This window comes from Monomorium pharaonis, chromosome 3 (assembly GCF_013373865.1).
Source record: "Monomorium pharaonis isolate MP-MQ-018 chromosome 3, ASM1337386v2, whole genome shotgun sequence".
Taxonomy (NCBI): domain Eukaryota; kingdom Metazoa; phylum Arthropoda; class Insecta; order Hymenoptera; family Formicidae; genus Monomorium; species Monomorium pharaonis.
Genome location: NC_050469.1, coordinates 8949661 through 8967086, shown reverse-complemented (window position 1 = coordinate 8967086; position 17426 = coordinate 8949661). Strand labels below are relative to the sequence as shown.

Here is a 17426-nt window from a genome sequence, read left to right as displayed (position 1 = left end):
TGCTTTCAAACGTTTAATTTTTTTTTAAATATCGTTGAAATAAAATGACGCTACATTCTTATTGCCAAAAAATCGCACTATAGAATAATTATCAGCTTTTGTAAAATGTCTTGCAAAAATAATATTATAATATTATAGAATATTACAATCTTGCGTGGACGCAAGCTTTTATAACATATAATTACGTTCAGAGATAAATATCTGAAAAATATTATTACGCAGAAGCGAATGTTATGCGCTAAATATTAATAATAAAATGCATTAATTATCAGCGTAACTGTGTGAAAGTGCAACCGTAGGTCTCGCGTGTTGTCTTCTACCAGCTTTTATGATAATGAATAAATGAAAATAGCAAGAAACGAAAAACTTCGAGTCCGCGCGGCGAGGCCGACCGTGGCCGATCGCTATTGTTCTTTACGCTTTGAAGAAAGGCACAGCGGGCGCGTGTTGCCATTAGAAATTGATTTCCAGTTGCTAGGATACAGGTGGCCGGCTCGAAAGCGCCAGCACCGGCGAACAGCACGCCTGCTTACCTGGCGGTCAGTCGGCTGCAAGTTGCGCGGCGTAAGGTGCAAGCATGGGCCTGCCGGATATAGAGACCATACCCGGTAAAATAATTTTAAAGAATACAAATAAAAAGGAAAGAGCACCTCTAAGCAAACACAAGCTGAAAAGAGAGAGAGAGAGAGGACATTTTTTTTACTCGCACACGCACGATACACTCATCACGCACTTGCGAACTTTTGGAGTATTCTGGATCGCCGTCCGACGCCGGCCGCGTAATCGATCCCACGAACGGCGAGCACGGCACCCCCCGGCATTATTAAAACCCCCGCACCGACGTGTACCCCGTGTTTCGCCGTGCCCGTGTCGGCGGCGTGAAGAAACGAAGATCGATACGTCTCGCTGCTATCGAGCGATCCGCGGGTGTGTATAGTCGCGGGATTCACTGTTAGTCACTCGATGACAAACGATAACCATTGACCTTTTTTTTCTTCTTAGTGTAAAAAAGCGATTTTGCAATTAGATCTTCCAGTGCGATTGATTTTTGCTCTTAATTTCTGCCGGATCTAAGTGTATAAACCACTTGGAGAAAATTATATTACGGGGAGACGTTATTAGCGCTGTCTACATCAGTCTATTACTCATTAAAAGTAGAACAAGGATAGATTGATGCTGATAGCGCTAATAGCGTCTCCCCGAACGCACCCTACAACAGGTGCAAAACCGCCTTTTCCGCCGAACGCAGCCGTCGAGTTCGTTATTAGAATTGAGCCGCGACCCGTGCACGGGGGAAGGGAATCGCAAAGATTTCGAATGTACGCAATTTAAGTTGTGCCAAGTTTCGCGAGCTACTACGCAGCTTACTGAACGTTTCTGCAATCGAGTTATTTTTTTTTTTTTCCTCTCGAGAATAGTCAGCGACACGCAATCCGTTCGTCATAGCCTCGTAAATCGCCTCGCGAAATCTCTTATTTAGCCGGCTCTTTAATCGGCGTTGAATGTCCTCAATACCGGACAGTAGCCAGTTTGCTTCGGAGCGCGTGTCGCGCTACCAGCAGAATCCGGTCGTTAATCGGCTAATGCCACCGTTGTGCCTCATGCGATTGTATGCGCGCATTCATATCATTAACTTACTGGCCGGCGTTATCGCGCGCACTATTATTGAAAGTTCGACTGATGAGTCGAGACAGAATAACTCGTATTCGCCAGGATACCACTTAACTTGTCCGATAAACTTAGTAATTGTTTGCAGTAACGGTACATTTTACGTTAAATTTAATACAATGGCAAACAACGCGAGAATCAATTCAGCTGGTAAAATAAAAATGAATGTTTCTTTCCTTAGCAGCCTTTAATATTTTTTGTATACGTTAATGTTGCCTATATGGATAATTCTCATTTTTTAGAAAAAACAAAATTCTATTTTTAATTATCTCCATCTTTAAACACGCTATATTATTTTATTTGCACAAACGAGGTTTGTCTTTTATAACTAATGCACACTTTTTGTACTTAAGTAATTTAGTAAAATAAGTGTATGTCTTTGAAATTAAGCAAAAACGAAAAGGGAAGGTTTAACGCTATTCCAACATAGTAATTCACAGAAAAGACAAATTCACGATGCTCTTCGCATGACCTAGTCTGCTTGCATTTTGAATGTTTTATGCATATGAATGAATCGCTATCAGAGTGGAATCGCTATCGACTACCAGATTATGTACACATATATATTACTTTGCCGAGCAATTTGACGGCTATTAACCGGCCTTTGGGTCAATAACCTTTGAAAATATATGCATTCCTCGAGGAGGAGTTCCATTATCATTCTTTCATAAAATAAAATACATTTTCTCTTTTAGTATTTTTATAATTTTATAATTCTTTTCATGAATAGCAAAATTATAACATTAATTAATAATAATTTAAAAGATATGCAAGTTAAAGATCTAAAAATGATGTAAGATAGACAAAAAATTGCGAAATTTAAAGGTAATATTTAAAGAATTACGAATCAAGCAAAAATTAAAAAAAATTTTTTAAAGTAATTATCTGCAAAGTTTAAAATGTAAAGATTTATAACTTTCAACCTTCAAGAAGGCTTTTAATATCTGAGAAAATATCTTCAGAAGCTAAAGATTTAAATATCATATTTATAATTTTGCAATGTACCAAAAGAGTTTTTAACCAGATGATTCGTGATGAGATAATTTATGTTGCTGTTCAATGAAGAACAGATGCGTATAGAATTATGCAAAAGGCCGCCGTTTGAACTTTTGATAAGCAAGACGTAAACGTAAATCTCAAAGGATTTATCGTCGGTTTTGCGTTATTGACCTTTGCAAAGGGAGACTGAAATACCATCGTAATCTCGTGTTGGGACGGCATTTAGTGTCTTAACGCCTTTCCGGTCCTTTTTACTTCACATTAACTCCTAATCCTAATTTATGCCAAGGTTGTGCAAGCGATAAAATTTATGCTCAACTGTATTTCGTTATCGTACTCAACATACTCCACCCGTAATACTCAGAAATAGAAAAATCTATAAGAGCTTCCGGAAATTAAATCTTTGAGAAATTATGTATCTGTATTATCTCAATTTTGTTATCGTAAACATATTAACATAAATAAATATAACAATCTGATCTTTGGCAATTTCTTTCTTCTTGAAAATAAAGATGAATTGTAGATTTTTAAAAGGAAAACTTTAAAGATTACATTTTCTATAGATGTATATTACCATATACATGATAAATCTGGAAACATTAAATATACGTCTGTTTAAGTCGGAGATTAAAGATTGCTACAAGTTAGTTTCACATGCAAATACATGCAATATAGATATACTTATAATGTATTTATAGCTTTGCAAAACACTAATGTGCAATGATTACGATCGTGCATGTTGCAAATATATATGTTGCAATAAATTTTTTGCAAAGATAATAATAACGGTAATAATTATAATATAATGATAATATAACAACAATAATAAAAACGATAAATCTTTAAGAACAAATTTATACACTAAAAAAATGTAATATATTCAATAAGATATGTTATTGCGGGCTGCCAACTACAGATATACTCAATACAATAATATATGCTATTGCAGTATCAACATTGTACTTGCATTAATAGCAAATATTATTGTATTGAGTATTTTATGTAGTTGGCAGCCCGCAATCACATATGTTATTGGCTATATTACATTTTTGTTCTGTGTATTAATAATAGAGAATTTCAAGCATACATTTTTTAGTACAAAGTTCTAAAATTCTAAAAAAGAATTTATATAAGCATTATTTCAAAACAAGAATCTGAAAATCAATCTAATATCAATCGAGAAATTTACGCATATTAAGAACAGAAACCTCGATTTAGCTTTTAATATTTAACGATGTATCGACCTTTGCACATTGTAGAGACTGGGGCGGTGTTCACGATCGGTCGTAGCAGATTTGCGGACAACATTGCATCACATTTTTTCATTCGTAAGGATCCGGTCACCGTCATTGAATGCGGGGATGAACACTCCGCTGTAGTTTGTCGTAAGTATTAAGCCTATTCCTGTATAGAAAAATTTATAACTAAGCAGCCTAAAACATAGCCAACGGATACAAGTTTAATTCCATTTAATCCAGTATAATCTAGTATTGGATTGGAATTGAATTATACTAAAAATAAGTCCAGCTTAGATTTCAATTAAATTTAGATTAAATTTAATTTCAATTATAAAGACATAATTTTCTATAATTAAATCTGGATTGGATTTATTCTTAATAATTGAGATACTGAGATTCTAGTTACAAATAATTCACATTCAATTTGGAATAGAGTGTGACTCTAGCGTGGATTATTGAAAAGAAATGACTCTATAAAGAAGAAACTGACAATACAGTTGGTTATACCTTCCATTGAATATCGTTAATCAATGTTGCGAAGTGTAGTGTTGACAGTAAACCATGTATTTATAATAAGCAATGTTCGCAAACATGGCAGGTATTTATTAATAAATAAAAACAGAAATGGATTTTTTAAACTTTTTTCTTATTTTTTTCTAAATTTAATTGCAAAATATTATCTTGTGCATTTGCATTAGATAGCCCGAGATTTTTATCGATGAGACCCTTTTAGAATTACGAATAATTACGTTCTGAAATTCATAGACACTTATAATGGGAGACTGTATGATTCTGCGTGATTTACAGCTTCTGTAACATGCTATGCAAGAAGTATATACAGTTCAGTTATGCTTACATAGGAATATCCACTGTCCAGTAAATCGATATTGAACACACAGTGGTTGGCGTAGCCGACATTGTTGGTGTTATTAGCTCGGTATGTCTCGGTGAAACATGCTGCGTTATTGCCTCGCATATAAAAAAAATATTGCATCATTGAGAATGAAATAGAGGCTATAAATGAAAATAAGGATACTGTCTAAATTCTGCAATTATAATGCTAAATGCTTCTGCAATTAAAATGCTAAACGTTAATATTTTACATATTTTATTTGTAATGTAAATTCTGTTTCGTTCATCTTTTTTATTGCTACTCAAATGACAAAAATCTTATTTAGGGATTTCGTTATACAATTTCTCTAATTCTTCTGGAAATTTGGAATTTACTTATATATATTTACTTACATGTGTGTGATTAATTGCAGTGTTATCTGTTTAGTACTGCAATTAAAATTACGTAACCATATATTTACTCTGTGCTTGAAAATTATATCTCTTGACATTTGTATCTCTGGACAGTTTTAGATCCTAGATTCCTTGAATACTTTATATTACGTAAATGCGGTTATTATCTTAATGTTATCTTAATGTTAGGAAGAGTTTCTGTGAAATTATAATCTGCACATTAAATTTACTTTTCAATTTTACTTGAACCGCTTTGTTCCTTTTATTATTCCAGAAACTGGCAGACTCTTTGTTTTCGGCAGTAACGATTGGGGTCAACTGGGTCTGGGTCACAAAAACCATATCAGCAAACCATCGTGTGTAAAAAGTTTGTAGCTCACCTTATCGTAATGTCGACATCCTTGCCAATATACCATTAAATGTAGTTTATAAGCAACTTCATTTATAGTACGTGTCGGAAATTTATAGGCATTAAATGTCGAAGTTAATTCTATACGAAAACCTTCCGTTTAATAAAGTGCTGATTTTAATGAGAATTCAATGTTTTTAGTTTTGAAACCAGAAAAAGTCACACATGTGGCGTGTGGAAGAGCGCATACTTTAATATGTACAGGTGAGAAGTGAATAATATTATAGGAATGTATCGTAATATACGGAGTGTTCCAAGCGTACTTTCTCTCAGTGATCAAATGCTAACATGTAAATCTACGTTTCCTTTTTTTCAACATAACAGATATTAGAAGCAGCTTATTAAAGATTTAAGTCGTGAGAAATGAAAAATTAGTTTTTCGATTAAATAATTGATTCTATATTTGCTGGAGCAGTAGATCGTAAATACATGAAGCACCCTTTATACGTATGTACATACAGCTGCCATTAGCAGACGCGAGGTATTAAGCGAGCATACAGTTTCTATATGTGGTTTCTTTGCGTGTCATGAACTTCGGCGAATATTTGCCGAGTCATTCAACTTCAAACTTGTTCTCGTTTAAAGGAATCAACTGGATAAGAACTCTTAAATGGCATGCCACTTTGCTAGCTTTCTAAGTAGGAATTCAAAATGTTAATTTATCAATCGATTAAAGTTGCTTCAGACAAATAGCTTGTGAAAATATTCTCGTAACAAATTTTTTAAATCTATCTTAATTAACTCTTGATAAAAATTAAATTACCTTATGCCATTTGCTAAAAATTAAAGTGGCTTTTTATTTAATAAGCAAATCAAACAGTTATATATTAAAAATGTTTTTAGAAGCCCAGAAAATCTTTGCTTGTGGCAGCAATCAAGAAGGTCAACTAGGTCGGGAAAGTTCCGTGATAGGTGACAACTCCAGTTCTCCAATCTTAGTCTATGATTGTGGACTCGCTGGACCCCGAATCGTTCAGATTGCAGCTGGATCACATCACTCAATGGTTCTGACGAGTGACGGAGGAGTTGTCGTCTGGGGAAGCAATCTGGAGGGACAGTTAGGGCTATCGGGAATTTCAGGTTTGGTTTACGAGCCCACGAAGGTTCCCATTCCTGAACCTGTAAAGGAAATCAGCGCGGGATATTATCATTCAGTCTTCTTGACTGGTAATGCTTGACGTAATATTTACATATTTCTCTGTATATGTTATGATAGATTATATAATAACTTGAACTAGGTAATTCTAGTAGACACATGTTATGATAGATTATATAATATATACTTGAAGTAAGTACTCCAGTATTTATGTTGCGCGCGGATTTACGTCGCAGTAGTCAGAAAAAATAGATGGCAATTTGCTCGCAACTACTCTGTTATGCCTTTCTGGTATATTAATATTGTGTGTGTAAGTGTATGTGTATTGTGATTGCTTTTTTTATTATTAATATGAACAAAATTATCGTAAATTGAATCAATTTATCAAGGTTGTGAAAATCGTAGCGATATATTACATTGAGAAAAAATATACTAAAAAACATTTTCCTTAGTTTTTTTTAGTAAAGCATGTGTTTGCAGACAATTGTGAATGCACTTTCTTAAAATAAGAGATTGTATTTATTTAATTAAAGAATATAATTTTCCTATTAAGTAAATTATTCTTTTTAATCGAAATATTAACTCTACTTAAGTATATGTTTTTTCAAATATAATAAATTAACTTTTAAAAAGTATTTACCTCTTATAAGTAACTTATTTATTATTTTCGTATCTTTTAGGAAATGTAATTATAAAATATTTTAGAAATTTAAACAAGTATTTACTAAAATGTTATTTTTAAAATTAAAATATTCGGATTTAATATTTAAAAAATTTATTATATTTTAACAAGTATTATAACATATAATGTATTAAATGTAGATTTGACTCAAAATTTTCCAATAAGAAGTCACTTTTTAATGCCTTTATTTATATAATTAAAAGAAGAAATTTTTTATAGATACGACATATATACAAGAGTTATTTTATAAATACAAATAAACAGAAAAAAAAAATTTTCTTCTACAAAATATCTTTTTTGTACTCGTCCTCCAGAAAAAAATATATTTCAAGATGTTGTTCCGAGAAAATAAAATTTGGTTCCAAGAATCTGTCCAACTATTCTGGAACGTCACAGTACACTTTCCACTAGAGATAAAATCGCTTCCGCTACGGCATGCTTATAGCGGTTCACATGAACACGAGAGGTTGTAAAATACATTAGCGTGTATGTAATTCGACGACATGGCTTGTTTTCAGAAAGCGGTCTCGTTTATGTCTGCGGCGAGTCGGAAAGTGGTAAACTCGGGATCAACAGCAACTTTTCGTCGCAGGTCGCACCGAAACAGATGCAATTGCCGGCACCGGCACTTCATGTCGCATGTGGTGGTCATCATACACTCATATTAGCAGGTTGAAAATTGTTAAACCTTAATCAATATATTTTTAATGGTTTGTGACGTATATTTGCACAATTCTCAGAGGCTGGAAATTCTATAGTTTTTTTTTTTTACTCTAGAATGTTATAAGAAAATACAATGAAGGATATTCCAAGATTTATATAAATTAATTGTATAAATTTATAGAAAATGGCAATATTTATTGCTCCGGCAGTAACGCCAGTGGACAACTTGGTATGGGCACTAATGTCAACGAAGTACATACGCCAAAACTTCTTCCGCGCGGAGCTGTTCAAGACGAAAAAATCGTCAAGATCGCTTGCGGTGAAAGTCACAGCGCTATACTTACTGGTAATTAAAACTATACATTAATCATCGTATTCTTGAATCCTTAAACCTTTTATTTGTAATTAACTCCATGATTAAATAACAGAGTCCGGCAAACTTTTCACTTGCGGCGATGGACGACATGGAAAGTTGGGTCTGGAAGAAAACGAAAATAATGTTCACGAAATAACATTTGCTGCCAAATATCAGGAGCTTTTTGTTTCAAATGTAACTTTACTTTTAATTAACATTTTATTTCTATCTCTTAGATTTTCATCGCGTCCTAAATTGTTTGCTCACTTTGTAGGTTGCTTGTGGAGGATGTCATACGATATTAGTTGGCCGAAGACATGAGATAGATTATCAGACGCAGCGACAGTCGGATTCCATGGTAAATAAAATTATATTATGCAAATTTGTGTCATAAATAAATCATTGATTATGACTATTTAAATTAAGAAGATATGTATATAAGTTTTTTCATTTTAGGAGAAAAAAAGTTCTCTACCTCCTTTAAAGCTTCCTATAAATATACAGAATGAACATCGAGCAGGCAATTCGGAGAAATTGACAAAGGAAAAAGATGATTCATGTCATCCTGATAAAAGCGAGACATCCAATAACAATGATACTCGAACGAAGCCCACGGAAAATTCGCCAAAGGAAAACAATGATACTCGAACGAAGCCCACGGAAAATTCGCCAAAGGAAAATACAGATAATGTTAATAATAAAGAAATATCATCTTCAGTAAATGACGAAAAAATCGAGAGTTCATTTTCAGAAATTATGTCATCAGAAAGTTCGCAAGAAAAGGATCAAATTGACGAAAGTCATGATAATAGGAATACTGAAAGCAATGAAAATAAAGATATTAATGAGAACAGTGAAAATCAAGAAAATAATAAAAATACCGAGATGGCAGCATCACAAGATGTTGAGGAATCGTATACAGAAACAGGAATTTCGAGGACGGAGGAGCAAGAAGAAGAGAAAACGACAAATTCTGTACCGCCTCCGAAACCACCGAGATTAAAATCTGAAAGTGTTGAAGACAATGCGAGTAATGAAAAAGAATCTTCAAAGGCGAACGAAGAGGATGAAAAAGAAAAAGATGATGAAGAAGTTAAAATTAGCAACGAACAAAATTCAAGTACGGCTGGAAAATTTAAAACGACTGGGAAATCAATATCAGCTTTTTCGAGGAAAACTGTGGAAGCTATCGAGGACTCAATAGAAAGAGTCGAAGAGGATATACATACTGAAGAACCAGAAAAAGTGGAAATAGATGGTACACAGGACGACGCTGATGTCGTACAATCTCCGCCGCCGCGAACAGGTAAAACACACACACACACACACACACACACACACACACACACACACACACACACACACACACACACACACACACATACACCACAAATGTCTTTTTTCTTAAAAATTAAATAAAAATTTATTCTATAAAATAAAGTTCTTATTCGAAGTCACTTATAATTTTAAAATATTTGAATTTACGCGTATTATAGAACTGTAATTGTTTATTATCTTCTATAGCTAAAAGGGGAAAACTGTTCAAAGGAAAACGACAAGAAATACAGAATGGAACTAAGAAAACGAACAATGCAGCAAATCCAAAAGCTAAGGTATAGCTAAAATAACATAAAATGTATTTTACAAAAATATATTAATTAATATTCTTTTATATTTTATAATCAAATTATTGTGTAATAATTTTCTTTTTAGTCGAAAACGTGCATAATCCTATGATCGAGGAAACTTCAAAGAAACATTATAATTTATTATATTTTTATAAAATATTTACAAGATACATTCATTGACAGAACCAACATCTTGTGAAAATTTTAAATAATTGATATCAAAAATAAGTCTTTATCATCCATGGATTTACATAAAATTAGCATTTTTAACATTTTGCATAGTCCTACCTCTCATTTATTATCATCAGTGACGAAGAATTAAAAAAAAAAACTATTAATAATGTTCTTATTCAACATTGTAAATATAAGTCACGCGCGAAAAGATTCTTATAGGCAAAAAATCCATAAATTACCATATCATAGCATAGCATATAAAAAAATAGTTGAATGTGAAAAAATGTACAGTAATGGATAAACGTATTTTATTAAAGTCCAATTACAAAATTCCGTTTGCGAGCAATAACAAGCTTATCTTATAGTGTTTTCTTCTCTGAATAGATTACAAGTATTCAAATGTGATACGTAGTTGCATTATGTCCTCGATGTATCACTCATTTGATTAATCGTCCGACAGTATTTAACTTATAACGCACCGACGGTAATTAACATTAACTGCAATTATCTAAATTTGCCTTTTCAATATTGTTCTATAACTAGAGCTGCGCTCTCCCGACCGTCTAACCGAAATTAGCTTCAGACACAGATACATGTAGCGCTAAAGTTGTCGGTGCAACTGACCTTACTTCTAATCGTCGTGGTTTCATCATACGTTGGCGGCGATACTCAAAGTATAACATACGATCACTAATATTGCACTAGATATTATGGCCGAGTACGAGTTGGACACCTTGAGAAGAAGCATCATCTTACGTAGCTCAATCGCTACGAGTGAAAGTTTCGTCCATTCACAATAATTGCCAATGTAGCTTCTCCCCTTGTTGCTCTCTATTTATGTGCATATTGCGTATTATACATATATAAATAAGGACGGAATCACAGACACAATAACATATTTAACATGATCTTGGGATCTTTTGCGATACTAAAAATTATCAGGCGATTCCTGATTATAACACATACATCCATGAACGCCCATCAAATCCCAAAAGTTTTTTCTTCCATAATTAATAAAGAAGAACACTACTGTATTACACACTTCATTATAGCTATAAAGTATTATAATAATGTAAGTTACTTTCACACATTGTGAAAGATCATGGATATATATCATCTTTGGCGAATTTGAATTCCATTAAATAATAAAACTTTCCGCGGGTTTCAGTTGAATAAATCCGTGTAAAATAAAAGAAAATCTTTTACATACGAAATACAAACCAATATTGGCTTGCACATATTTCGTAATTAATTAATTAACCCTCTTGACCATCAAAAGCAAAACTTTGGTGTACACAGTCAAATAAAACATTTATATTACACCATGCCGTATCATACTGCGCAGATGTTTCACCCAATATATTTTACAATAATTTATTATATACCAATTAATGACGCCTAGCTTTCATTTTTTATTCAATTTTTAAATAAGATAAATTAGTCATCATAAATTAGATAAAAATTTTATTATATGTACATGCGTATTTCTTGCATAATTTTTTTTTCAAGAAATTTAAATGTATTAACATTTTTAATACTTGGAATATGCTTATGATTGACTCCAATTAAAATGACATGTGGCTTGAAATATTTGGAAAAAAAAAACATTTGGTATATTAAAACATTTAATACTGAAGTTTTCTCAATCTTTCTAATCATAATCTAGGAAAAATTAACATACGTAGTTTTTATTTGAAATTGTAAAACCGAATAAACCATAAATATGTAAATGAAGCGTTCGTTATTCATACATTTATAACATTTCAGTATCATTTTAACTGTATTAAAAAAGTTGTATATATGAGAGTTCTTAATACATACTTGATTAATAATTAAAGTCTTGATATAAAGTTCTTTGCGGAAGTCTTTGATCCTTTATGCAAGTCCTACATTCCGCTAAATATACCTTAAATTACGTATTAATTAAAATCCAGATTAATTATGTTTTAAATTACTTAGATTCTAGATTTTCAGCATCTTAAGTGCTCTGAATCATACGTTTTTAATTCTAAATAGATCTTAATCGCCTTAGTTCCTGAGATTCCTGAATTTTATTAACAATCCTAGATTTTTTTGATAATCATCAGGTTCCAATCCACGAGAGCGCAATAAAAATATACATTATTTTGTTTGTCAACAAATTTTCTGTTATCGAAATTAATTTCACGAGAAATCGAAACTAAGCGTCATTAATTATCGTTCATCCTATAAAGGTACACTTAGCATCAGCGCTTTTAATATATATATATACTAGAATTCAAGCACAGAGCAGTGTCATATCTCAATAATGTCCTGCTTCTCCTCGATATCGTTGTTGCTTAGTAGGATGTAGGACTCCCGACCGGCCAGCAATCGATGCTGGCCATTTATTAAGAAGGACGAGCCTCTCCTGATAGTCCTCTTGCCCAGCTCGATCGCCTCGTGTGCCAATACCGGGCTATTGTATGCCTTCACAAACACCGTAATGATGATCGTCAGTCCGACTAGAATCATGCCGTACGTTAAGCAGGGCACAGCAATGTCGACGAACGTGGTCGCCAAGTAAATAAACCGCCTGATGGATGGCGTAAGTTCCTCTACGCCTTCCTCGAGCCACATGATTGGGAACATTATGTCGGGAAAATTCGCGACTACTCCAATGTTGGGCTGTCGTTCTATCTTTAGATTCAATTGTGCGCGAACTTTCGCTTCGATTGGCACCCCTAGTTTCTAAAAGAAGTAAAAGAAAAATCTTAATATTTTAGATCTTAGATGATATGCTTTTTATATTCTTAGCCTGTTTTAATTGCGATACATTCACTAATCCATTTATTCATTTTCTACTTATTCTCTTCATTAAGCTTTTATTCATAAATATTTATTAAGACCAGTCTATAGAGAATTGATTATGTTAATAATAGCATTTTAAATAATGAATACATCAAGAGAAAGAGCTTAGCATATAAAATTTTAAAAATTTCTTCTACGTTTTTCTTTTACTCACTGGCTGGATTTTGAAATATGATCCGTGCAGTTTCTCGACCGGCTTGAGTCCCTCAATGGCATCTAACAGTTTAGGATCTGCCTTATAAAAATGTGGAAAGGAAAGATATACTGGTGCACCTGAAATAAAAAAGTATAGATTTATCCTTTAACAGAGTTCGAAGAATTCCTAAGAATTTTATTAATTTTGTAAAAACCCGAAATATTTACTATACTGGCACGGGCTAATGTCCTGCAAGCCTTGTGGAGGACAAGTGTCAATGCCATCCAAACAGAAGCATTCATCTTCCATAGGCGCTGTCTCGTTTGGTCGACCAAAAAGTACATCTGACGGAGTGTATAAATCCGCCTTGATACCCGCTGCTTCTGCCGGGCCGCGATACTGCAACGGTAGTGTCCTGCAGAGATCCTTATCCCAAACGTGAATGATGTCCGCGCCAGTCACGTCGCGCGGCGGAAAGAAAGATCCTGCGGATAATGTTCCGAATTCCCTCGTGACAACACGTTTCAAACTCAGTTTTATTTTACGTAATGAAATTTGATTGTAATGATAACTCTGAGCTATTAAAATCATAGTATGCCATTATATAAAAATGAAAGAAAGAAGCTTACCTTCCGAAGCCGTGATGGAATTGCATGGTGCGTTCGGCCAGTATGGTAAATGATCGAGTCCGTTCAATCGATTTATTAAACCGAACTCTTTCATACCCGTGTGCCCAGTGAATATCGTAGATATCTCGCTTAACGTACCATTTCTCTGCAATCAAAATTCGATTAAGCTGTACGTGTAAATATATTCGATGTGTTGCCGTCTATGTAAAATTTTATTTAGATAATTATCTACATTAAAAAAATGGCTATATTTTATCTTTATTTAGAATATTAGATTAAACTATCAATATATTTCCATCTTTATTTCTCTATTATAAAAGAATATTATCTATGAGAATATTTGACACATAAAAAATATTTTATAATGTAATTATTTTGCGCTAAATAAATTATTATTCCATAAAAAACGAACATATAATGATTGTATAATTACTTACTCCAAGAAGAAGACCCATTCTGCTCATGGGTCGTCTTGTTTTTGGAAGAAATTTATGACCAAGGCTAACTAATGGATCATCGTATCCAAAGACTAATTCCTGCGCAGTCACAGGAACGAAAGGTTTCATGTGCATTCCGCCCAAGAAAATCGACAATCCCATTGTGATGAAACGAGGGAGACTTTTACTTTGCGTCGAGAGTGTCTACAAAGAAAAGAAGAAATCGTTTACTTATACCTTAAAATCATTGATGTGAATACTCCAGCCAATATTTCAGTAGTTATATTAACTATAAAAATGTATTTATAATTTTATTTCTACTGTGTAAACTCACCAGCAAAGGTATATTCGGCACCATTAGTTTAATATCTCCATCTTTAGACATTTCAGGCACGAAATTTAAAATTTTTTTATGCTGAAAACTAACGGTTCCGTTGTTATGAAAGACAACGTTAACTTTTTCCATATCCTCCCTGCAAAAAGTATTCAGTGTATTCAGTTTTATCATTGATTTTTGTTTTTTAACAAGCTGTGCCTATAAATACATAATCCGAATTGTGTAAACAGTTTGTGAAACATGTATTTTGAAATGTGTGTATAAATAGAAAATTAAAAAAAAATTGAAGTAAAAAGATACGTACAAAATACGATAGAAAACAATTTTTGGGACTGTACTTTTCTCTCTCTCTCTCTCTCTCTCTCGATTGCTTCAACACTAAATAAATAAAAATGGTCTTACCGATAAACGAACGGACCAACTTCTTGGAGTTTCGGCTTCTCATTAAACTGCAAGAAACCTTCCGTGTTGGTTACGTTAAATATATAGACTTTAGTCAATCGAATTACGCCTGGCTTTTGCCAATATTGAAAGGAGATCGAGCCGTTCCATAGTCGCAATTGCTAGAAAAGCAATGGTGAATTGCCGATATTACAAGCATATACACGGTTTCTCTCACATTAAAACTGCAATTTGTGCACGTTTACGTTACATTTGCGTTACATTTGGAGTAATTTATCACAAGATATTTTTATGCAAAACAGTCGTTAATCAACTCGAAGGGAAGTGTGATCAGAGTTTTTATAATCTTAGAAAATTGGATTATTAAGCGATCCATGTTATTTATCATATTGATCATTTCATGTAGCAGCTGATATTCTTACGTGATTAGGTTCTTGTATTTCAAATAATTCTTGCATTTCCCACGATTGGCGATTCATGTAATTTCCAGAGAAAATAAAAACAGAAGAATTGAAACGAGTTAATAAGATCTTGTATACTGTTTTCTTAATCATCGATATGAGAAGTCACTTTCAAGGTTCTTTTTGTAAATAGATTTTTATTTTAATTTTTCTGAATAAGAAGGAAATATGTGAAAAGGGAAAGTTTAAGAACGGAAATAAATTTCCATTTATGTTGCAAAATTTGTAGTAATTAAGCATCAAGACATGGATTAATCTAATCGCTTTTCCGGAGATTAATCTAATCCATGGATAGTTGAAACATTGGAGCTTATGAAATAATGTTAGAAATTGTGTAGTTTATGTTTAACATTAACTTCTGTGCTAACATTTTTTAAGTGTATCTTTTCCTTCACTAATTAGGTTAGTATGATAAATTATTATATATAATAATAATATAATAAACAAGAGTTTTTGTATATTAAAAATTACGAATTATATATTATAATTTCTGAATTGAATTAAAGTTGTGCATATAAAATTATTTATATATAACATGTAATAATATATATTTGATTCATAATTGCTATGTTAACAATTACTTGCACTTGCAGACGTAAATTATCTGCAGACGACACAATATGCATAAATGACTTTGGACAATGAAAGACGTTTGCAAAGATATTTACTACAAATGCAAATGTACTTCACAAACACTTGCCATAAAAAAGATATATTGAATATTCATTGCGCGAGACTTTGTCTAATATCGTTGCTTTACTTGAATGTAATCTCATCATTAGTTTCGAAAGTAAAACAGAAAGTGAACTAGAAAGCAAAATAGAGTATGTCAAAGTTTAATAACTTTACGATTAAATTAATTAACAATTGCTGACAAAATTACGTTTCAAAAAATTTAATATTAAAATATAATTTATATCTTTTTTCTCTTTTTAATCTTTCTTCTTCTTTTTCTAAGATAATAAATACATTTATTACAATTTATAAAATATCTTCAAAGTATAAATAAGATATTATTACATAATTACATATGTATGTATGTTTTAAAAAAATCTTTTAATATCAATAAAAAGATTAATATTAGTACTCATTTTTTTAAAACGTCGCGATTGTATTACATATTTATCAGCTTTTGTGAGTATACTCAAAGTTTCATACTTACTTTCAATATGATGTAATCGACCCACGGTATGCTACTGAGCACTATGCCGATCACAAGTGCAAGAAGACCTAGACAGATCGCTGCTATCCTGCCTGCAAAAAAAAGCGATAGTAGCGTTAACGGTGCAGGTGTCAAAACGCATGATGTTAAATATACGCACGCTCAATGCATGCTTGCGCAAACGATTTTTTTTTTATGGATGTCGACACTATAGGTACCCAGTATTTCTCATAGAACAAGCATTGACCTACATTGAAAATTAGTGCCGAGTATCAAGTATTGCCGACATTGTGCGAATAAAATCTACGTATGTTCTATTATCATTAATAATATCTTTCAGAAAAATTTATATTGTTTTAAATTTCAAAGAAGTTATTAAAATATTATGAAAGGAAATAATGCGTAATTCTTATTTAATATACTATTATTTATTCTTTTATGATCTATTAAATGTTATCAACTTTTTGTTAACAGTATTTTCCATTTCGACTATAAAAATTGTTTTTTTGAAGATAATAATGTAAGACAAAAAGATGTAAGCATGAACAAATTAGAACAAAACTAGAACGAAATGAAAACGTTTGATTTGACGTAGAATAGTGCGTAATTATGACGTAGAGAACGTATTACAAAACATGTTTTTCGTAGCAATAGTCTGAGATTAGAATCAAGAGATCTTAATATCAAGTGCTTTCGGTTAATTTGTGTTAATTTTTGCATGATTACTGCAATAAAGTAAATTTATGTATATATAAAATGTAATTGTACACTTGTACACAAATATATATATATATATATATATATATATATATATATGTATTAATCAAAAAATTGTTGTATAACTATGTTGAATAATTGTTTTATTATTCATTTATA

At 32.3% G+C, this 17426-nt stretch overlaps 2 protein-coding genes across 3 annotated transcripts in view; one reads left to right on the top strand and one right to left on the bottom strand.

The window, feature by feature from the left end:
• The first annotated feature begins 43 nt into the window (after positions 1–43).
• Positions 44–11989, top strand: LOC105833524 (X-linked retinitis pigmentosa GTPase regulator). The gene is made up of 12 exons (XM_012675318.3): positions 44–608; positions 3927–4052; positions 5425–5517; positions 5701–5763; positions 6403–6726; positions 7856–8008; positions 8182–8346; positions 8429–8550; positions 8630–8713; positions 8812–9661; positions 9880–9968; positions 10069–11989. Exons 1-12 carry the CDS (start codon positions 578–580, stop codon positions 10090–10092), a joined length of 2124 nt encoding a protein of 707 aa, XP_012530772.1. The 5' UTR covers positions 44–577; the 3' UTR covers positions 10093–11989.
• LOC105833520 (scavenger receptor class B member 1) overlaps positions 10449–17426 on the bottom strand; it is a 39370-nt gene continuing 32392 nt past the window's right edge. The window contains exons 3-10 of one of the 2 annotated variants that reach the window (XM_012675314.3): positions 16551–16642; positions 14928–15088; positions 14523–14661; positions 14189–14392; positions 13752–13896; positions 13350–13607; positions 13141–13259; positions 10449–12866 (exon numbers count right to left, since the gene is read on the bottom strand). In XM_012675314.3, the coding sequence (XP_012530768.1) occupies positions 12432–12866; positions 13141–13259; positions 13350–13607; positions 13752–13896; positions 14189–14392; positions 14523–14661; positions 14928–15088; positions 16551–16642 (1553 nt within the window). In that variant the 3' untranslated portion in view covers positions 10449–12431. The remainder of the gene's footprint in view (positions 12867–13140; positions 13260–13349; positions 13608–13751; positions 13897–14188; positions 14393–14522; positions 14662–14927; positions 15089–16550; positions 16643–17426) is intronic. The other variant, XM_012675313.3, reaches the window with a different exon arrangement.

Excerpts from the sequence above, each read along its gene's own strand:
- LOC105833524 (XM_012675318.3), top strand. The coding sequence starts at position 578 with ATGGGCCTGCCGGATATAGAGACCATACCCG. Across the intron at positions 8,347-8,428 it reads TCACAGCGCTATACTTACTG|AGTCCGGCAAACTTTTCACT; the intron begins GTAATTAAAACT and ends ATTAAATAACAG. Across the intron at positions 8,714-8,811 it reads AGCGACAGTCGGATTCCATG|GAGAAAAAAAGTTCTCTACC; the intron begins GTAAATAAAATT and ends TTTTCATTTTAG.